General features: G+C 42.6%; 1 protein-coding gene across 3 annotated transcripts in view; it reads left to right on the forward strand.

The window, feature by feature from the left end:
• The window catches only part of LOC103456731 (disco-interacting protein 2 homolog C-like), a 51,787-nt gene that overhangs the window by 25,247 nt on the left and 3,627 nt on the right, over nt 1-22,913 (forward strand). For all 3 annotated transcript variants that reach the window (XM_008396439.3, XM_008396440.3, XM_008396441.3), the window contains 29 exons: nt 448-567; nt 2,554-2,751; nt 3,666-3,757; nt 4,563-4,673; nt 6,589-6,712; nt 6,785-6,894; nt 7,694-7,796; nt 7,872-7,936; nt 8,340-8,433; nt 8,524-8,643; nt 9,554-9,668; nt 10,427-10,566; nt 12,450-12,586; nt 13,523-13,731; nt 14,572-14,686; nt 15,142-15,343; nt 15,431-15,531; nt 16,298-16,378; nt 16,470-16,593; nt 17,297-17,418; nt 17,493-17,604; nt 18,285-18,394; nt 19,452-19,582; nt 19,667-19,835; nt 20,485-20,655; nt 21,370-21,431; nt 21,505-21,562; nt 22,064-22,138; nt 22,676-22,850. In XM_008396439.3, the coding sequence (XP_008394661.1) occupies nt 448-567; nt 2,554-2,751; nt 3,666-3,757; nt 4,563-4,673; nt 6,589-6,712; nt 6,785-6,894; nt 7,694-7,796; nt 7,872-7,936; nt 8,340-8,433; nt 8,524-8,643; nt 9,554-9,668; nt 10,427-10,566; nt 12,450-12,586; nt 13,523-13,731; nt 14,572-14,686; nt 15,142-15,343; nt 15,431-15,531; nt 16,298-16,378; nt 16,470-16,593; nt 17,297-17,418; nt 17,493-17,604; nt 18,285-18,394; nt 19,452-19,582; nt 19,667-19,835; nt 20,485-20,655; nt 21,370-21,431; nt 21,505-21,562; nt 22,064-22,138; nt 22,676-22,850 (3,546 nt within the window). The remainder of the gene's footprint in view (nt 1-447; nt 568-2,553; nt 2,752-3,665; nt 3,758-4,562; nt 4,674-6,588; nt 6,713-6,784; nt 6,895-7,693; nt 7,797-7,871; nt 7,937-8,339; nt 8,434-8,523; nt 8,644-9,553; nt 9,669-10,426; nt 10,567-12,449; nt 12,587-13,522; nt 13,732-14,571; nt 14,687-15,141; nt 15,344-15,430; nt 15,532-16,297; nt 16,379-16,469; nt 16,594-17,296; nt 17,419-17,492; nt 17,605-18,284; nt 18,395-19,451; nt 19,583-19,666; nt 19,836-20,484; nt 20,656-21,369; nt 21,432-21,504; nt 21,563-22,063; nt 22,139-22,675; nt 22,851-22,913) is intronic.

The following is a 22,913-nucleotide window of genomic DNA, read 5'->3' on the forward strand; positions in this document are numbered from 1 at the left end:
GGGCTAACACAACCAGCAGATCTGTAAACAGGAAGTGGGGGGCACTTCCTTCTTTGCTTCTGTTCCGCTTTCCTTCCTTTTTAGTTTTTTGATTCTTTCCTTCCTCATTTCGCTTCTTTTCTTTCTTCCTGGTATTTAACCTTTGACCTGAAATAGCAACTCCATAATTAATTTCTGTGTTTTGGCCATTTTGTTTGCAGCTGTTTTCTTTCTGGCTGTTTTCTCTGTCCTTTTTGTTTTGTTTTTTTGTTTTTATGGCTTTGTTTTCCAGCAGTTTTGTTTCTAGCTGTGTTTTTTGGTCATTTGGTTTCCAGCTCTGTTTTTTGACCTTTTTGTTCCTGGCTGTTTTTTGGCCGTTTTGTTTCCGGCTGTGTTTTTTGGCCGTTTTGTTTCCGGCCGTGTTTTCCAGCCGTTTTCAGCCTGCTGTCTCTGCTGGGATTCTTCCAGGTGTTCCAGTCAGCAGTCGGGTGTCGGCTAAGATCCAGCAGCTCGTCAACACGCTGAAGCAGCCCCGCAGGCCGCCGCTGCGCGAGTTCTTCGTCGACGACTTTGATGAGCTTCTGGAAGGTTAGACACCGCCGTCCTGTCTGCATCACTTCCTGTCTGTCGGTCCTCACTCACATCTTGCTCTCGGTTCAGCAGCAACACACATGCTTAATTTTCCAGAGGAGTTATTACTAAAAAACGTTTAACTTCTAACTCTTCCTGACAGAACCCAGACTGACGGAGTTTTGTCAGCTGCATTTGCTCTCCAGCTCCACGTTGACATGAAGTTTGCACTTTGTTTTCTATTCATGCCGAGTTGTGATTCTTAAACCTCTGCATGGTTTTCTAAGTTTCTGTGGTGAATAGTTGTCATGGAAACTGAAGCCACACCATAGTTTACAGTTATGTCACCACCAGAACCTTAAAGCCACGGCTGCAGATGAAAATAAAAATATGGACAAATGTAATTCCTTCCTTAGTTCCTTACTAACTTCCTTTCTCATTCCACTTATTGGATTCTTTCGTTCCTTTTGTATCCTTTTTTCTGTTTCCTTTTGTTCATTCCTTCCATGTTTCCTTCCTCTTCCGCGTCCTTTTTTCCTGTCCTTTGTTCTTGCGTTTTTTTCTTCTGTCCCTTTGTGTCTGGTTCATTTTTCTCTGTGTACGTCCTCTTCCCCTTCTCTCCTTTTCTTTTTTCTGTCTTTTTTTATTTGTGTTTTTTTCTTCATCTACTTCCTTGTTTCCTTCCTTGCTCCCTTATGCAGACCCTCCTTCCTCTTTCTCTCTTTCATCCTTCCTTCCTTGTTTCCTTTAACACTTCCTACTTTCTGACTTTTAAAGTTTTCTCACTAGAGATTCATAATGACTTTAATGTTTTACATTTTGAAACAAACATGAAGGATTCATGTGAGGGAAATCTTGTTGGTCACCAAATATTTTGGCAATAAAAATCCCAACATTCTGGCAGAACGGTGATGGCTCATAAAATTTCACTGATGGTTGATATTTTTTTTATATATTCCTGGGGAATTTTCTGGTTTGTTTATTTCCTTCTAAAAATCCACATTGAAATGCTTCTCTATGCAGATAATGAAGGTCAGAAAGCTCTAAATGGAGAATAAATGTTTACAGAACATCTGAGATGAAGATGACCTTTGAACTGTGCCACTCTGAGGCTCGGTTTGCTCAGACTTCACCATCTGTCCTGCTGTCTGTTCATTTTCAGTCAGCAGTCATTTACTGTCTCTTCCAGTTACTCATTTGTACAAGAAGGATCCGAATACATGAAGCAATTATAAAAAATAATAAATTATTAAAATAACCATCAACCAGTTCAGTAATTGATTAATCGTTAACTGAAATATCCAGAGGGATTGCACAGTGGCGCAGTTGCAGCAAGAAGGTTCTGGGTTCGATTCCTGGCTTGGGGTCTTTCTCTCTAAATTGTCCCTAGGTGTGAGTGTGTGTGTGCATGGTTGTTTGTCTCTGTGTTGCCCTGCGACAGACTGGCGACCTGTCCAGGGTGACCCCGCCTCTCGCCCAGAATGTTAGCTGGAGATGGGCACCAGCAACCCTCCCGACCTCACTAAGGGATAAGGGTGATGAAGATGGATGAAATGTCCAGATTCTAAAAAGGCCATTTGTTGAATATTAAGAGTAGATTTTGTACAAAGAATCTATACATTTTAGATTTCAGAGAAGAAAAAACTTACTTCATCTTTAAATACGTTTTACCGTGCGTTTAATTTGTAAACCATGAATAATTTTTTCCACTTCAAAATGATGCACTACTTTGCGTTATCAAATGAAATCCATTAAAATTTGTGGTTGTAACCTGACAAAAGGAGGTGAATAGTTTTACGCCTCTGATGTTTGCATGAAGTCACAGTTTGATGGATTTTCTGCTCATGAACTCGTCCTGCAGCAGCAGGTGCAGTGTGTGTTCGGCCTCACAGCTGCATCTCCTCGTTGCCTTCGGTTACTGCAGCCATGATGGTTTTGCAGCAGCGAACGCACCACAAACTGAAACCATATGACGCTCAGAGCATCTCTCTGCTTCCCCTCCAGTCCAGCAGCCAGACCCCAACCAGCCGCGGCCGGAGGGGGCGGAGATGATACCGGTGAGGGGGGAGCCGCTGGGCGTGGTCACTAACTGGCCCCCCTCCCTAGAGGCGGCGCTGCAGCGCTGGGGCACAATCTCCCCCAAAGCACCCTGCCTCACCAGCCTGGACACGGCGGGGAAACCCCTCTACATCCTCACATATGGTAAGCAGGTGCTCTTCAGGGGTGGCGCCCACATGCACACTGCAAAACATGACATCTAATGCAAGTACTGCAATATACCTGAAATAAGACAAAATTAACTCACAACTAGCAGTGGGCATTTGTCATACTGTTTACCAACTATCAAAAAAATCTCTCATATTGAGAATTTTTTTAAATTGTTGTCTTGATAAATTCCAATTGAAGATATTTTATGTAACTTTTACAGAAATGTTTTTTTGTTTTTCACATTTGTTTAAACTGTCACCATGTGATGACAGTTTATTACATGCGAGACAGATAATCTGTGAGACAGATTATCTGTCTCACAGCTGCATTAGTAGACTGCAGCTACTAATGCAGACTGAAGACCCTGACCAGGAACAACCACACAGAGTCAGGAGGCGGGTCTTATCGCTGACAATCATCTGCTAGATTTGCTAATGATGGTCATATTATATTGGATGATAATTTCACCCAACCCTACTTTCAAGTAACCTTTCAGCAAAGAATATGAGCTTGTTGTTGTTGTTTAAAGTCAATAATTTCTTAATACTGATGAAGAGTTCAGGTTCTCCAAACCTGGGTTTTGTTTTCTGACCAGACATCTTTAATTTGACTTCATGTGTCCAAATGCTGCAGCTGCAGCTGGTTGGACTTAATGATCATCAACAAATCAGGATAATTTAATCTTAAAAAATTGCATAAAGTGTCAAGGGTGTACTTACTTTCTCCTGTGGCTGAGCTTATGTCAGTCTACTAGGATCTGAATTATCTATAGAAACTGAATCAGTCGATGGCGGTTTCTTCCATTCAGACCTTTTATAGTGTTTTTTCACAAAGCGGAGAACAAAGATTCTCACTCTGACTTCCTGTGGACCTTTTCCCACTCATGTTCCCTTTGCTGCCCCCTGCAGGGAAGCTGTGGTCACGCAGCATCAAGCTGGCCTACAACATCCTCCACAAACTGGGCAGCAAGCAGGAGCCCATGGTGCGGCCGGGCGATCGGGTGAGTCACCTGCGACCCCTCACAGCTTCCTCTTTCTGTCAAACGCCGGCTCCCTTCATGAATCAGCCACTGATCAGACGTCATCTGACATATTGACTTCTATAAAAATACATCTGCGATCCTTTCAGCCAGACCGGCTCGGTGTTCTGTTCCTAAGTAACACCGTCTGTAAGACAAGAAATAAAACATGTGAAACTGAGCACAGACAGAAGCTCATCTGTTCAATCTGACCGAAAAAGACTTTTATTTATTAAATTATGAAGTGCAAATGTTTTCACATCCTTTAAACCTTTAGACTTATATTTATTCTGGGATGTTTTGTGGTAAATTTAGCAAAAATCAGAAGAGAAGTGTGGCAGACATGTATATCATTTACAAAATAGAATAGGTCTATCTTTGTCACATTTGAAGGGTGAGTGAGCAGATGTTTGAGGTAGGACTAGGCTTTGACTAACTAGGCTTTGACTAGGCCATTCCAACACATGCTTTCATCTAAACAATCCCATAGTTTCTTCACTATTTTTCTTCAAGTATTTTTGTCTGGTTTCTAGAACAAATATTTCAGTACATTTGAAGTAAAAGAAATAACATTTCAGCAAGATATAAGCGCTTGTTTTAAGTCAATATTTCCTTAATATTGATTAAAAAATTTCTAATTCCACTGGTGGATTATTTCACATATAACATGGAAAAAATGTAATTACTTGGTAACATTTTGTATTTTTGCAGTTTTGCATTCGTCTGTTAGCATAGCTGCACCAGATGTTAAACCACGCCTCTCTGCTGTTCCCTCTGTTTCCTGCAGGTGGCGTTGGTGTTTCCTAACAACGACCCAGTGGCCTTCATGGTGGCCTTCTACGGATGCCTGCTGGCTGAGGTGGTTCCTGTTCCCATCGAGGTGCCGCTGAGTCGCAAAGTAAGTCGGCCAGCCAATCAGAGATGCTCCTTCTTCTTATTGGCTCTTTGAGCTCCTCGTTTTGCTCCCAGTTGGAGGTCAGGTGTTGTGTGACGTTAATCCCCTCCCCTCGTCCCTGTCAGCGTTTCACCTCTGACCTGCTGGACGTGTTTCTGTCCTGTCAGTGATAGGAAAACTACTTCGGATCGTCGGTCTTATCTGTTTTTGGCAACAAGTATTCTTGAGAAGTTAATCCGCTCTGCACAAGGAGCAGCAGGAAGAGAAACATGTGTCTGTACGCCGCCGCCGCACCCTCAACCCCCCCCGTTCCCTGTGGGTCATGTAGTTGACCTTTGCGATGTGAACCGGTCTGAGGTCTGTCTGTCCTCTGACAGCAACTTGTATCTGGAAACACGTCCGTTGTGCCGGTTTACTGAGTCTCCAGCTGCCAATCGTGCTTCAGCACACCAAGTCCTCTGCTTAATCTGGGAGCCAATACCGAGACGTGCTGCCTGTCACGGTTGGCATGGTTACACTCTGATTACTTACTGCAGTAAGAAAATGTCTTGCTGCGCGCTGTCCACTGCTCTTAACTCCTCAACCGGCAGCTTGAGTTTCTGCTGCAGGGTTTAAAATGTCACTGCAGCTCAAGCATCAGTTTATTTACAAACATTAGATAAATTAATAACAAACAGATTCCTGCTGATTTCCATTTACAGTTTTCTTTGAGGTCGGAACTGATGAGTCCAATTATGATTGATCCTATTTTAGTCTAAAAGTTTGAAACAAAAGGGGAGAAAAGTTCCTGCAGACTTTTCATGCAACATTTACAGTCAGCTTTATTGACTACACTGCAAAAGCACAAAGCCTTGCCAAGTAGTTTTTGTCTAGTTTCTTGTTTGCAGATATCCTAGAACTAACTTATATGTAACTTTTCAGCAAGATCAAGGAGTTTGTTTTAAGTCATTATTTCCTTAATATTGTTGAAGTTCTAGTTCCACTAGCAGATTATTTCTGAGAACATAGAAAAATAAATGTCTTATTGTAAGTGAAATAATCTGCTGTTGACCAAAAATACTTGGTAAGATTTTGTGTTTTTATAGTGTAAGATTGTAGCGTAAACATGAAACTTTAGATACAAATATGTAATTATTTATTTATTTATTTATTTTTTACAAATAGTGCTCTGCAGCGCTGACTTTTACTTCAAGCATGTCCAGCATGTGTAGGGTCTGCAGAGACGTTAGCTGCTCTTTTTCTCACCCTAAAGCTGGATGTAGGGAAGCTCAGCTCTGATGACTCTCTCTGCAGACCTGATTGATGGTTTGAGTTTAGCAGAAAATAAAGGAATTTTAAGATTATTCCTGGAACTGGACGACATGTCCTGGATGACATCATCAGCTGTTAGCTAGCTGCTAATCCTCCTCCTCTGTTTTTGCTGCTCTTCTTTAAATCTGTCTGGCTGTTTGGTTAGAATGACGGATGGTTTGAACTTCCTTCTTTTCAGCTCCTGTGGGATTTGGGGTCGTAGTTCAGGAACTAGTTGAGCTTTTGAGATGCTAATCAGCGACTCCCGGTTGTGAAACAATACCTTGTTGCCATGGTTACCCATCATAAAAACTGCCTGAAAGTAAAAATGTAAGACCAGAAGTCCTTCCAGCTTCACAACATCCAAACCCAGAGGGAATAATTGTCCAAACATTTAATGATCCAACATGAAAAATGATGAATAAAAGTCCGGAAAAAAAGAATAAATCAGAGCAAATGTAGCACAGCGGCTGGAACGTGCTGCTATAAAGAGCAGCACTGTTCTGGAAATGTTGGAGATTTAACTTTTTATCCTCGAACGAACTCGAAAACATGTCAGATGTTCTAAATCAACACATGTAAATTGTTGATTTAAATGTTAACTGTCGTTTTCTCTGTCATCCAATAGGATGCCGGCAGCCAGCAGATCGGGTTTTTATTGGGCAGCTGCGGCGTTACCGTGGCGCTGACCAGCGATGCCTGCCATAAGGGTCTTCCGAAGAGCGCAACAGGAGAGATCCCGCAGTTCAAAGGTTGGAGTGCAGGTCATTAATCATGGCTGACGCTGCGTTCAGCAGGAGTTTACATGTTAGCGCCCCCTGCAGGATGGCCCAAGCTGCTGTGGTTTGTAACGGAGTCCAAGCATCTGTCCAAGCCGCCCAGAGACTGGTTCCCACACATCAAGGACGCGAACAACGACACGGCGTACATAGAGGTGAGCTTCCAGACGGACCCGGATCAGAACCGGCAGAACCTATATTTCAGGTTTATTCATGTTTGATTTTGATTATTTTGGCTGACATCTAATGAAAACCCAAACATCAGCTTCTCAGAAAATTACAATATTACATAAAACCAATAATTTTAAAAATAAAACAAAGTCCTGCAATGGCTTTTTATGGCTGACACAATCATGGGGTTTGGGGATCGTCACTGACCGACTCTAAGGAAGGATAAGAAGATGGCTCTGTTCAAAGAGTGCTACATCCATGCTTATCAATGGAGAGTTGAGTGGAAAGAAAAGTGTAATAGAAAAAGTTTTTACTGATTGGAAATTTCACAGAAGCTCATATTATGGAATTCTGTTTATCAACGGGTGATAAATCCCCAAGCAACCCTGTGGAAAGTTTAGTTGAAGGAAGATCTGTAGTAGAAAAAAGATCCACAAACAACAAAAAATAGGATATAAATAGGAAGCAAAACCCATTCAAGGGTCTGAGGGAGATTCACAAAACAACATTCACAGATTATTTCATTTAAAACATGGACAACTGTCTTGCTATAAATGAAATAATCTGCCAGTAGAACTAGTACTAAGGAATTACTGACTTAAAACAAGCAAACTTGATTTGGGATGATTCACAGATTTGAGTAAAACAGAAGATCTGCAGCAGAATCAAGGACACATTCATCTGTGTTATATTTAAACTTTATGATGTTTCAAATTAAAGCTAAAGATCTTGCTAGCTTCACGCTGAAAGCTTCTGACTGCCACTCTCCATCTGCTCTTTCAGTATAAAACCTGTAAGGACGGCAGCGTTCTGGGCGTCACGGTAACGAGGATCGCTCTGCTAACACACTGCCAGGCTCTCACCCAGTCCTGCAGCTACACCGAGGGTATCCTCTCACACACACACACACGCAGCAGTTACTCCTGCCCTGATGTTAACCCTTTCTCCTCCTCTGATCCAGCTGAAACCATAGTGAACGTTTTGGACTTTAAGAAGGACGTGGGCTTGTGGCACGGCATCCTGACGGTGAGAACACACCAGACCTTTTCCTGTTCCTTTAATGCGTTCAAAAAATACTTCCAACGTGAAGCATAATGTGAAAACATCAGTGGTAGTAACTTTACATTTACTGCGTGTTTTATCCAGATAACCAAACCCATATTTAATATCTAACCCATCAATATAGCACCCATTTAATTTTAATTAGAGGGGATGAAAAATCATTTTTTCTTATAAAAACACCAACAATAATTGATTATTGATATTATATATCATATCCAGGACGTATCTGTTGTGTGGTTTCCAGTTGAATAATGACACCTAGAAATTTGTTTTCACCGCCTCTTGAAGTTTATCTTAGAAATCTGTAATTGGATATTTAGCTAGGAAATAAGCAGAAGCTGGTGTGTGTGTGTGTGTGTGTTTGCAGAGCGTGATGAACATGATGCATGTGATCAGCGTGCCGTACTCCCTGATGAAGGTCAACCCTCTGTCGTGGATCCAGAAGGTCTGCCAGTACAAAGGTCAGCCTCCTCCTCTGTCGCTCGGCTCTCCTCTCCTTCCTGTCAGGCGGATTAGATGCTAACTCCCTGCATGTTCGCTTCTACCTTCAGCCAAGGTGGCCTGTGTCAAGTCCAGAGACATGCACTGGGCTCTGGTGGCCCACAAGGACCAGAAAGACATCAACCTGAGCTCGCTGCGGATGCTGCTGGTGGCCGACGGCTCCAATCCCTGTAAGATCCTGCTCAGCTTCTCTGCTGGTGGGAGATGGAGGAACTCTTTGGGGACGGCAGGAAACTGGGTCTCCTCCTCACAGGAGCAGAACGTCTCTGTGTGGACGTGTCGTACAATAAAGATTTTCAAGTCTGAATCAAGAAAAAAACTGAAATATCTGGTTAAAAATCCAACGTTTTACTTTACAGACATGAAATCTGTCTTAAACTAGAGCTGCGGCAATGATTATTTTAGTAAACGATTATTCAGACAATTTATGAGTCTGACGATTAATCGATTATTCTAAAGATTAATTGATTATATGATAATTAATTGCTTAGTCTAATGATTAAGCAATTAGTCTGACAATTGATTATTCTGACTATTAATTGATTAGTCTGGCAATTAGTGGATTAGTCTGACGCTTAATAACATTTTTGATTAATTGATTAGTCTTACAATTACTTAATTAGCCTAACGGTTAATCAATTAGTCCGATAATTAATCCTATAAAAAAAAAGTTTTTTTATTTACCACTTAGCTTATTTTATATGGTATTAGAAATGCATAAAAATACAAAAAGGTACATAATTAAATTAATTTTTAAAGTAAGAAAATAAGCATTTTGTTACATAAAATATAACAGGAGCATTCCTTTAACATGATTTGTAGCAAAGGATACAAAACACTTCTAACATCAACATGTGAAAAGTTCAGGCATCACTAACGTCAACACAGAGCAGGACTTATCTGTGATTATTTATTTTATTTTAACCGATTAATAACTGGATAGCAAAAAATGCTTAACGGATTTTTAAAAATATTTTTGAGAGTTTCTGCTGCATCAGCCAAACAAGTTGGTTCAGAATGCATCTGTATATATTTTAAAACATGTTATTCTGAGTGTTTGTGGATGATCCTGTGTTTTAGGGTCCATCTCCTCCTGTGACGCCTTCCTCAACGTGTTCCAGACCAAAGGGCTGAGGTCAGAGGTCATCTGTCCCTGCGCCAGCTCCCCCGAGGCCTTGACGGTTGCCATCAGGAGGTAAACATGCTGCCTCAATTCATTTACATTCAGAAATCTGAAAACATGAAGCATGCTTCACATTCCTGCTGCATGCAAACACATCCACAGACTGGAAACCCGGGTAAGAAGGAAGAGTTTTACAGATTGTGTTCTACGGATGATTATTTTCAAATAAAAATCTGAAAATGTCAGGAAGGTTGTGATGCAAAAGCACAGAGTCTTACTAGATATTTTGTCTAGTTTCTAGTGCAAATATCTTAATACAAAAAATAAAAACGACAACTTAGAAATAACTTTTTAGCAAGAGATGGGAGCTTGTTAGGAGTAAATATATTCCTTATAACTGTTAAAAAAGAACTAGTTCCACTGGCAGATTATTTCACTTATAACTAGTTCTGTTTCATCAACATTAAGGAATTATTCACTTAAACAAGCCCCTATATCTTACTGAAAAGTGACTTCTAAGTTACTTTACTCTGTTTCCAAATGTCATAAGATATTTTCACCAGAAACTAAAGAAAAGCATTTGGAAAGGTTTTGTGTTTTGGCAGTGTGAATAAAAATGTACTCCACACTTTTCAGCTTTTTATTTGAACAATCTTTTTAATTTCACAATGAAACACGTTTATGCTCCGATCGGAGGAGCTGGTGCTCAGCGCTGCAGTCAGCCAGCAGCTTCCTGCAGAAAGTCAGCTGGTGTGTGTGTGTGTGTGTGTGTGTGTGTGTGTGTGTGTGTGTGTGTGTGTGTGTGTGCGTGTGCGTGTGTGTGTGTGCAGGCCGGTGGAGGACAGCAGCCAGCCTCCGGGCCGCGGCGTCCTGTCCATGCAGGGTCTGAGCTACGGCGTGGTGCGGGTGGACACGGAGGAGCGTCTGTCGGTCCTCACCGTTCAGGACGTCGGCACCGTCACACCAGGAGGTAACGGCTTCCTGCTGCTCCGTCTGGATTTTTAGGAACCACAGAGAAACGATCTGAACTCGACTCTGGTGCCGTTTCACCTAAGTCTGCATTCCAGCCTCAGACGTCCTCAGGTTGTTTCTGCTGAATGGAGGATAATAAAACCATGAGAGCAGAAAACGTCCTGTAAGCTGCATGAACAGATCGGGTTTCTTTGGTCCTCAGCCAGAACCAGGACTGTATTCATCACAGGAAGACCCACTTAGAACCAGAACCAGACCTGCTGGAGGTTCTGATTCTGTATTTCTAGAAACAAACTCTGGACCTAAGCATCTAAAGCAGTTTCTGTTTAGAAAATATTTCCCTCAGTTATGGAGATTAATGGTCAAGATGTAATCTGTTGCCATGGTGATTGATAGGTAGTTAGAAGGAGAGATGGCTTCTTTCTTTCTTCCTACTTTCATTCATTCCTTTCTTCTTTCTTTCTGTCTGTCCTTCCTTTCTTCATTACTTTCTTCCTTGCTTCTTTCCTTCCATTATTCCTCCCTGCTTTCCTTGTTTTCTTCTTTTCCTTACAATATCCCTTCCTTTCTTTCTTCCAGTCTTTCGTTCTCTTTTTACTGATTTATATTCTCTTACTCCTTGTCATCTTTGTTTTCCTTCAGAAAATTTTAATGTTTAGATGCAAAGAAAATCTTTGGAAAGTTTTGGGATTGTCCTATAAACTCTAACATTAATGCTGACTGGGTTATTGTAACTTTAAGTGAGTTTAGTGTGAATAAAAGTGAAGCAGTAGAAGCTGAGCCGTGTGAAGAGTTAAACTATCAGCTGTCAGAGCTTCATGCTCTGCAGGGCAGAGAATCCATTAGGTCCATTAAACCGTTGAATTAGTTGGAGGGCGTATGAATGTGTGGCCTCTACTCTTAATCATTGTCCATTTTTCTGGGGCTCGCTCTCTCCGCTCATGACTGATCTCCCTGTGGAAGTTGAGAAAAACGCAGAAACTGTTTTAATAACAACTGCCATCCATCCTGAGCCTTCACTCTCTGGGTTTTAACTGATGAGACGCAGCACAGTTCATCTTCTGAGTCGTTATGGCTCAACAACAACATGGGCTGATTCAGGTTCTTCTAAATAATAAAGGACAGTTTACAGCAGTCATTTGTTTACCAAACGTCAGACTGAAGGTTTGGCAGAAAGAGAGAAAAATGGAAATGATTGAGATTGTTTTAGTTTATCTTGATTAATTGATTTATTGTTAATTGTGACAGGAAGCATCTGTCCAATCAGAACGTCTGATTCTACACCAGGGGTCTCCAGAGCCACCAGTGGCTCTTCAGTTCTTCCAAAATGGCTCCTAATAAGTTTGGCAAAGATTATAAAGAACCAGATAATGTTTATAAATATAGATAATATACAGGACTAATTCCACTGGTAGATTATTTCATTTATTATAAGACATTTTTCCCTCGTTAATCTGAAATAATCTGGCAGAGAAACTGGAACATTTTCATTATTATGGAATTATTTAATTAAAACAAGCTCCTACATATTAATGAAAATCTAATTTAGTTTCGTCTTATTTCAATTAATATTTAAAAAATTGTGCTAAGATTTTGTGTTAAATACAATAATCACCCTCTCCATTAACCAGCAAATGAATAATATTCGTCTTTCATGTCATTTAAACTTCTCTGTTTCTTGCATAATGCTCTCAGCTTTTACCCAGTTCCAGTTGGATCATCCAGGTTTCTGTTGGTACACAGACATCAGACTAGAACGGCCTATTTAAAGCAGCAGGGCTGCTGGAGGCTGTGACTCAGACGCCTGGTCCACTTTCAGAACCAGGTGCTCGTCGACCCGCTGGCCGTTAACAGCCGTGTGTCCTCGTTTCTCCTGCCTAGGCCTGGTGTGTGTGGTGAAGCCCGAGGGCGTCCCTCAGCTCTGCCAGACGGATGAGATCGGCGAATTCTGCGTCTGCTCCGTCGCCACGGGAACGTCCTACTACGGCCTGACGGGAATGACGAAGAACACCTTCGAGGTGAGGCGCTTCAGGACGCAGCAGCTCTGCACAAACCCAAACCCTGCTGCAGGTGTACGGCCTGCAAAAGAAAGGACTGTGTTAATATTTCAGAATTGTTTTATGTTCATATACATAGTACAAATTTAAGTAGTTGGGAAATAAGACCCTTTGACTGGGAAACAAACACAGAATTTAGGGCTTAAAAATAAAATCTACACTTTTTTCATAACAGATCTGATTTCCGATTTTAATCCGTTTTTTTCTTGCCCTCTTTTCTTAAAAAAACCCAAACATATTACAAATGACAGGAAACATTTTTCAAAAAGTGTCTTATTTCAGCCATCGTCTGTGAATTGTACAATGGGGTATAAAGGCCTGACTACAATAATTTATGTTTAAATATGAGAATATAGTCACAATATTACCAGAAAATTAAAAGACATCAAAAAATTGTCTAAAAAATTGGGAGAAAAAAAGTTGTTTTAATAAAAAACGGCTGGGATAATAATTTTTTTGTTTCTGTGGCAGAGTGCTCATAAAATTTTCACTTCATTCTCCTAATATTACAACTTTATTCTTGTATTATGATTCTATTCTTGTAATAAAAAAAGAAATAAATCTTAGCCTGGCTGTTATATTTCATCGTTGAGTTCACCTGAATTCAAAGTGCAAATAAATATAGTCTGAAAAAATCCAGATTTTCCTCAAATTAAATCTTCAAACACCAAAAATCAATAAAATTGATTATAAAATTGATTTATTGGCCAAACCCACAAAGAACCAAAGGTTTCAGTTGATATTTAAACCTTAAAATGTTGATTTAAAACCATTAAATCATCTGTCTGGTCGTCAGGCTCTCTGTTTTCCACCAGCAGCTCATATTTATTCTGCTCTCCGCCTCCGGGCTGCAGACCTGGCTGGTTGCCACGGTGACGGTTTCTCCTGTGCCTGCAGGTGTACCCGGTGAGCTCCAGCGGCGGTCTGATCAGCGAGTACGCCTTCGTGCGGACCGGCCTGCTGGGCTTTATCGGACCCGGCGGCCTGGCCTTCATCACGGGGAAGATGGACGGCCTCATCATGGTGAGCGGGCGGCGGCACAACGCCGACGACATCGTTGCCACGGCGCTGGCGGTGGAGCCCATGAAGTTCGTCTACCGGGGCCGGTGAGTGGACCCCCCACCCGGAGCGGCCGTCACTCCCAGCTGTCACAGTGATGGATGAGCTGCGCCCGGCGCTTTATGAATCTAATAAAGTCGAGCGACGGCGGATGAATCAGGACGCAGCAAAACGGAGAAACTTAATTGTATCCAAAGCCGCTGAGCAGGAAATTCATCTTTTACCTGTCAGGGTCTGATGACGCTCGCTGCAGCGATTTCAAGTTTCAGCTGCAGGAACCCAAAGTCGGTCCAATCCAGGTTAACTTGGGCTGAAACAATTAATCATGATTAATCAATTGTTTAAATAATCTTCAACTTGTATAGTTATGAGTTAATCGTTAACTGCAGTACACAAACTCTAAAAAAAACTTTTTTTAAAAGAATAATTCACTGAGCAGATCAGTTCTACACTGTTGATCTAAAGTCAAGCGGAAGTTTTTCACATATTGATGTTTAACTGCAGATGAATCTTTTGATGATCAAGTGTTCACTAAATGAATACTGCAACTGCATTTGAGGCTAAGTGTTTATTTTCCTAGTTTTTTTATGTATAATATTAATTAAGGCTTCAGTGATTAAATACAGCTTGCAGAGGAGCTGCAAAAACAAATGAGACGGATCATCTGTGCCGACAACTCATGGTTTCATTCAGGACAATATGAACCACTGCTGATGTCAGTGACTGGTCCTGGAGATCCGTCCTGACCTCTGACCCGATGCTTCCTGACCTCTGTGACCGGATGCTTCCTGACCTCTGACTCGATGCTTCCTGACCTCTGACCCGATTCTTCAGTCCAAGTGTGATCAGAGCGGCGTTGACCGTGTTTCTGCTCTCCGTCTCTGCAGGATCGCTGTGTTCTCCGTGACGGTGCTGAGAGACGAGCGCATCGTGGTGGTGGCCGAGCAGAGGCCCGACTCCACGGAGGAGGACAGCTTCCAGTGGATGAGCCGGGTGCTGCAGGTACGGAACACCTGCACTGCCAAAGCTAAATACCAACAAAACGTTTTCTGTAGTTTCTACTGGAAATATAAACAAAACTAACATGAAAATACTGCTTGAGCAAGATAAATAAGATTATTTTCAGATACAAAAAGTACCAGATTATTTCACTTAACAGGAAAAATGATTAGTCAAGTAATTAGTAGCTTTTTATCAATATTGAGAAATTATTGACTTAATATAAAAAGCTCTGATATCTTGGCATTTGCACTTGAAACTGGAAACAGTGTGGCATGCACGAACCTTACAGAACCTCAGATTCTGTCAGTATCGGATCAGTTTTTTGTCGCGCTGCCATAGCAACAGTTAGGCATACTCATCTTTTATTCATTGCTCCTCAGAACTGGCGGTAATAACCTTTATTGGTAGGAAATTAATTGAAATGACAGATTTTTGTTGGATCTGCTCCCCTTCAGGCCATCGACAGCATCCATGGCGTCGGCGTGTTCTGTCTGGCTCTGGTCCCGGCCAACACCCTGCCCAAGACCCCGCTGGGCGGCATCCACCTGTCGGAGATCAAGCAGCTGTACCTGGAGGGGGGGCTGCACCCCTGCAACGTCCTGATGTGCCCCCACACCTGCGTCACCAACTTGCCCAAACCGCGGCAGAAGCAGCCAGGTGAGACTCGCCTGTTTCCGGTAAGGTCGCTTCAGAAAAGCCGGAGCCGATCCAGGTTGTGATCCGGGTTTTGTCCGTGTGCCGCAGAGATCGGACCCGCCTCCGTGATGGTGGGGAACCTGGTGTCGGGGAAGAGGATAGCTCAGGCCAGCGGCAGAGACCTGGGGCAGACCGACGACAACGACCAGGTGAGAAGATCCAGAAACATCCAGATTCATTCAGGAAAACTTTGTTTCAATTCCAGCAAATACTGAAGAAAAACTTTTTGCTGGTTCCTCGATAAATAAAAATCACATTTCAGCCAAAATCCATCTGTATTGAAGAAACATCAGCAGAAGATTTAGTTTACGTTCTGGGTCAACTGAAAGTGCTTACAGTGAAATAACTCAAGGACAAAGTTACAGAAGCATCTGACCCAACACTGCAAAATGCTCCAGATTCAAGAGTTGCATTATTTGTACTTACAAATCTAACATAGAACTAAAGATCTTGTTGTTTGGTGAAAAATGATGTGTTTTTGCTGATTCTGAACTGATTGATGAAAACAATATAACAACCAAACGTGTGATTCAGATTTCTGCAGATCAGATGCTAAACGTTCTGCTGCGGTGGTTTTGTTTCTGCCTTTCTGAGAAAAGTCAGAACCGTTTTCCTTCTGTCTCTGACTGAATCAGATGAAACAGAACAACTAACAGTCCATCAAATTCAACACCCCGATGAATTGATTAGAGAGTCAGCAGCTCTGGTGACTCAGGCTCCATTTGAGGCTGAGATGTGTTTAAAGACGTCCTGCTGTCCTGCTCCGGCGCTTTATGGCTCCTGTTAAACGCTGATGCTCCAATAATTAGACAGAAAAGCCCAGTTCTGCATCTCTGCTGCAGTTTGAGCAGGAAGTGTTGAAGAACTTCAGATTTGGTCGTGTTGAAGTCCTCTGATGTTGGTCTTTGTTTCCAGTTTCTGTTCCTGTCAGAAATCCTGCAGTGGCGAGCCCAGACCACCCCGGACCACGTCCTCTACACCCTGCTCAGCTCCCGGGTAAACGCCTCTACCCTCAGATCAACACATCCAACCACAGATGGCGCTACGGTGGATATTCAGTCCGGTTTTCTCATCTTTTATCCCCCAGGGGGCGGTGTCGAGCTCCCTCACCTGCCTGCAGCTGCACAAGCGGGCGGAGCGAGTAGCAGCTCTGCTGATGGAGAGAGGAGGCCTGCAGGAGGGAGACCATGTGGCTCTGGTTTACCCACCAGGTCAGACATGATGGCCTGATCCAGCTACGGCTGAAACCATTAATCAGATTAATACAGATTAATCAATTACTAATCAACAGCTAATCTACTAATCGATTAAATGGTGTATCGGATGCAAAAAATGTCAGCTGCTAAAATAACAACACAGTCTGTGCAGCAATTAAGCCAAAACTGTACAAAAAATATACATTTTGAATTTAAGATGGAAAAAAAACCTTCTTCATCCATAAATATGCTCCACCCAAAACTACACAAGTTTAATTTTTAGCTTCACCCGGTTCACATTCTGTAAAAAAAAAAAATCTCCTATTAATCAGGTTTTTAATCCAATTATTAACCAAATAATGATAAATAATCACCACATCATCCCTGCACTGTGCTGGTTTTAAGCAGAAAGACTGAATATTTATTGATGTATTTTTTAGCAGCTCACACATACTAAAGAAATGCTGTTTTTGCATTTCACACAATACGATGTTTATTTTTTATTTTTTTAATGAATTTAATTTATTTGCACCTTTAAATGTTTTTCTTAATATTACATAAAAAAGACTCAAATATTTATTTTTTCAAAATGTATCTGATTAATCGGTAAATCATCTGAATAATCGATAAATGACTTGGTGAATAGCAGAATATTTGCTAGCTGCAGCCCAGCTCTAGCCTCATTTCTTCAGGTTCCTCATCTCTGCTCCTCCTGCAGGCATCGACCTGATCGCGGCGTTCTACGGCTGCCTGTACGCCGGCTGCGTTCCCATCACGGTGCGGCCGCCTCACCCCCAGAACATCTCCACCACGCTGCCCACCGTCAAGATGATCGTCGAGGTTCGCAGCTGCTTCCATCAGAGCGCGCTCTGCTGCTGAAAACACAAACCAACACGTCTCCCTCCTGTCTGCAGGTCAGCCACTCGGCCTGCGTCATGACGACGGCCGTCATCTGCAAGCTGCTGCGCTCCAAGGAGGCCACAGCCACCGTGGACATCAGGAACTGGCCTCCGGTTCTGGACACCGGTACAAACAAACATCTGCTGTTTTCATCAGTGCAGAAACATTTTAATAGTCAAACGTCCAGAGAAAGAAAAGTACATCCTTCCTATCATCCTGGGTTTTTTCTATCAAAAATATATTACAGAAATTTAACTTTTGGATTTTACTAGAAAGGAATTTAAATCTTGAAAATGTAACTCTATTTCTGATGTAGAAACATGTAGAAACCCCTGAAAACGTTTTGCTGAAAGTAAAATCAGAGTCTGAACTGTAGCTGCTGTTTCTGCTGATTATCCCCCTACTGGACAAAACAGGCAACTGCAGGGGGTTCATCTACAAAACTAAGTTTCAAAAAAATTTTCAGGAAAATATTCTGGCTTGTTGTAAGAAAATAATAATATAAAAATACTGGTTCCACTGGCAGATTATTTCAATTAAAATATGTGAGAAATGTCTTATAAGAAGTAAGTATGTACACCTGTAGAAGGTGTACTTTCTTTTTTCCTGTGTGTTTGTCATGGAGGTTGTTACAGTTCTGGATCAGAAACGACCTCAGAGTTAATAACCAGTCTCAGGTGCAGGTCGGTTGTTAGTGGAGCATCAGCTGCGGCACGGCTCCCTCAGCAGCTCTGGGGTCACCTAGAGTTCAGTCGGGCTTTCCGAACAGAACCGGATGATCCTGTTTGATTCTGTTTGCTCTGCAGACGACCTGCCAAAGAAGAAGCCTCCAGCTTTCTATAAGCCCACCAACCCCGACGGCCTGGCCTATCTGGACTTCAGCGTATCCACCACCGGCATGCTGGCCGGAGTCCAGGTCAGTCAGTCCGCAGCAGAACCGGGCCTCCTCTTCCTCCTGATCCTCTTCCTCACGGCAGGGAGACGTAGTTCAACGACTGTAACAAGGATCTAAAAATAACAGAACATAAAGGGGTTTTTATTTTACTGTAGACTGAAAACTTTGGACTCTCAAACTAAGGATAAATATTTAAATTATTCCAGATTTTTACTTCAACGTCTCACTAAAATAACCTAGAAGAAAACAGATTATTATCGGGAAAAATAAAAGGCTTAAAAAACCTTAAAATAAATTCTCCTTTTATTGCGGTAGCAGAGTATCACATTGAATATTTTAATTTAATAACATTTTCATTGAGTGAGTGGGAAAAAAATCCAAAATAAGTTATTATTTTGGATTAAATTCAGAAATACTTAAATTAAATATTGTAAATCATCCAAGTAGGTTGAAAGAGTCGTGGACGGTGATGCTGTGGGCAGGAAGGATCTCCTGTAGCAGTCAGTCTCACGACGAATATAAAGAAGCCTCTGACTGAAGACTGTTGCTATTATAATATGCCAACAGCTCAATAAATAAATGGCACCATCAGTTGCTCTGATAATCCACCTCCTTTGCGTTTGCTGCTCCTCTTTAACTCTCAGTCTGGCCGTTTGGTCAGACATGTTGGAGTAGGGGATACGATCCTTATTCAATATGGTGGAGGGAAGATTTGGTTTGAGCTTCCTTATCCTTCTGGATTTGGGGTCAGAGTTCAGCTGTTATTGAAGATTTTGATCAAATTGGAAGTCGTCTGTTTCTCTTTTAATAACAGACAATTTCTGTTGTCTGTCAATTTATATTTTGGACCTTTACAGATTTAATTAAAATCTTATTGTTTGTTGAGCACAATAAACAAAATTTAGTATTTTTATTTTATTAATTTTGTGATCTGTCAGTAGTTTAAATTGGCCAGTTTTGCCATCTCTACTCCGAGCTGAAAACAAATTAGTCCAAACTCGTTCCACGTTTAAAGTTGTTGTAAAAGTAAATTTCACCCTTTAGTTTTGACATTCATGTCTCTATTCGTCCGCTCCAGATGTCCCATAATGCAGTTGGAGCCTTCTGCCGCTCGGTGAAGCTGCAGTGTGAGCTGTACCCGTCCAGAGAGGTGGCCATCTGCCTGGACCCGTACTGCGGCCTCGGCTTCGTCCTCTGGTGTCTCTGCAGGTCGGTGCTTCGTCGTCGTTAAAAACTCGATTCCCCGTGATGGGAGCTGGGTTCCTGGATGTGAGCTCTGCGTGTCGTCCGCAGCGTTTACTCGGGCCACCAGTCCATCCTGATCCCGCCGGTGGAGCTGGAGACCAACCCGGCTCTGTGGCTGCTGGCCGTCAGCCAGCTGCGGGTGCGAGACACCTTCTGCTCCTACAGCGTCATGGAGCTCTGCACCAAAGGACTCGGCCTGCAGACCGAAGCACTGAAGGTCAGGATGATGCAGAACCCTGAACCGGCCCGTTTCCGTGGTTCTCTCTGGAGTGGAGTCGTTCATCTGAAATCACAAACCAGCATCAGTGGAAATCAGTAAAAATGTTATGATTTAAAACCTTTGAGGCAGTTCAGATTCAGATGAATTCCTCACAGAGACCCAACGGTTCTGGTCCTCTGTAGTATGATTGATGAGTCTGGACAGGTTTGTCTCTGGTCCGGATCCTCGAACCCAGCAGGATGTGTCTCGGTGCAGCTGGACATGTCCTGTCAGCCTGCCTGTGAGGCTAAGCGGCTCCATCGCGGTCCTCTGCAGGAGACGCTTGTCCTCCAGCTCGGTTTAATAAACTCCGTCTCCATCTGCTCAGCCGGAGGCGTCGCAGTGATTGGTCACTGATGGAAGTTAATTTTAGTGATTATCTGTCTTTAAGTCTCCATGGAGACGCAGAGCGGAGGAGAAACGGCGTTTATTTCTGGCTGTGTCTTCTTGAAACACTTTCCTCGCTGAAGAGCAGATGAGTCTCCTGGGAGACTTTTTTCCCTCCACAGGGTTTGGTTTGATTTGAGTGAAAGCAAAGACAGAAATAACCGATCCATTCCCGTTTTATAAAAAGCTTCTGTTTGCGTTCTGCTTGTCTCCGATCCAGGCCCGAGGTCTGGACCTGTCCCGGGTCCGGGCCTGCGTGGTGGTGGCAGAGGAGAGGCCCAGGATGGCGCTCACACACTCCTTCTCCAAACTCTTCAAGGACCTGGGCCTCCATCCTCGCTCCGTCAGCACAGCATTTGGCTGCAGGGTCAACCTGGCCATCTGTCTGCAGGTACAACATGCCAGGAACACATGAGGAACACGCCGATAACACGCCTATGACACGCCTATGACACGCCTATGAAGCTTCAACAACATGCCATTTGCACGGCAAAGAATGCAATGTTTGCAATTAATACCCTCTGATTGGCTGAAAAATGCCTGTTTGTGATTGGCTAGTTGAGTAACTCATTACTCTTCAGTCAGAGGCATCTTTAGATTGGCTGTAAAACGGACTGCTACAATCATCAGCCTCTAAAACATCACTTTTAAAAATATTGTTTGATTTGAGTTACACCATTTAATTCCCCTTTGGAATCACTAAAGTACATGTGAATTAAATTAAATAAGCTTTATGAAAAGCAGACAGAGATTTAAACGCACTACTGCATATTATTCTTTATGTTATTTTATTTATTTCAAACCGGTTTTAAAAAACAAAAGAACAAGCAATCAGTAGGACAGAGAGAAAACTGGTGCATGCAACAAAATAATTTCTTTATTCCTGCTTTTCTGTTTGAAAAGGAGTATGAAAACGTGAACATTTATTTAATTCTACCTCTTTATTATTCTTTGGTCACAAACATAAATGCGCTCATATCAGTTTTAATGCACATCTCTAAAAGCGCTGTTGCACCATTTATCCATTTTTTAAAATTAAATTAAAACTCAGTGTGAAAGTGTTTGTTAGTGAGCCAGACTGTTTCTGCCCTGTGATTGGCTGCAGGGGACCTCAGGACCCGACCCCACCACCGTGTACGTGGACATGAGAGCGCTGCGCCATGACAGGTCCGGCTGCTGCTACCCATCATCCTCCTCTGCTGCAGGAACGGTTTTAACCCTGAAACGTTTCTTTGTTCAGGGTTCGGCTGGTGGAGAGAGGCTCGCCCCACAGCCTGCCGCTGATGGAGTCTGGGAAGGTGAGAGACCATAAATCCTCATTTCCAGGAGGGAGACGAGTCGTGACTTAAGATCTAAATGAAGTTTTGAGAAAAGTTGGTCACTTGTGACAGAAATCAGAGGCAAAGATGAGAGCTGACAGCTCAGAGCCGAGGAGTGGCAGCCGGCTCTGGGACTATTTCTGCTGCTTTTCTCTGCACGTCCTCCCACATCCAGTGAGTCACAACAGACTGCAGGTCTGAGTCCAGCAGGAAACCGTCAGCCTCCCTTTCTGTCCGCTCATCCGGGGGAGAAAAGAATCGCACAGAAAGCAGGAAGAACTCATCAGCTGGAAGGAAACTCGCTCTGCGCCCACATTCAGTAAAAAACTGGAGAAACAGTTTGGATCCATTTTATCAGGATCTTCAGTTCACTGGTGAAAATGTTCAAAGAGAAGCTGGAATATTAACAGACAGTAATCTGGGCTCTTAATGCACTGTAAAAAAGGAAGGCGAGGTTAAGTGATGCTTTTATTTTCCCAGATTCTGCCAGGAGTTCGTATCATCATCGCCAACCCGGAGACCAAAGGGCCGCTGGGAGACTCACACCTGGGAGAGGTCTGCAGCTCCCACTGTTACTCTAGTGATCGATTATTCTGATGGTTGATCAATTATTCTAACAAAAAATATGACACATTGTACAGATTTTTCACTTAACCACATAAGCTTTTTAAAAAAGCAAATATTTTAATTCCTTTTTCAAAAAATAAACATTTTACTGACTAAAATGCAATAACTGCATTATTGCATTACTAATCATTGGTAGCTAAAAAAAATACTCAGAAAATCAACATGACCATTTTGTACATAATTTGAACCCGGTGAAGCTAAAACTCTTGAGTTCAAGGCAGAACATATTTACAAACAGGTTTTTTTAATCTTAAATGTGATGTTCATATATTTTTTGTAGAGTTTTAGCTTCATTATTGCTCTGAATTTGCTGTTTTTTGCAGTAAATCTGAATCGTACTGCAGTTAGCGATTAATCAGTTACTAAATTACTCAACGATTATTTCACTAATTGATTCACGGTTAATCGTTTCAGCCATTCTTCTGTGTCGGGTCAGTCTGATGTGTTTTTTCTCTCCTGCTGCAGATCTGGGTCCACAGCGCTCACAACGGCAGCGGCTACTACAGCGGCTACGGCGAGGAAGTGCTGCAGTCGGACCATTTCAGCTCCAGACTCAGCTTCGGAGACACCCAGACGGTCTGGGCCAGAACCGGATACCTGGGCTTCCTGCGCCGCACCGAGCTCACAGACGCCAACGGAGGTGAGGACGCGTCCGTCTCCGGTGTGACGCACCGGCAGCAGGCCTGACGGTGTGTTTGTGGGG

This window comes from Poecilia reticulata, chromosome 20 (assembly GCF_904066995.2).
Source record: "Poecilia reticulata chromosome 20, P_reticulata-male-v2, whole genome shotgun sequence".
Taxonomy (NCBI): Eukaryota; Metazoa; Chordata; class Actinopteri; order Cyprinodontiformes; family Poeciliidae; genus Poecilia; species Poecilia reticulata.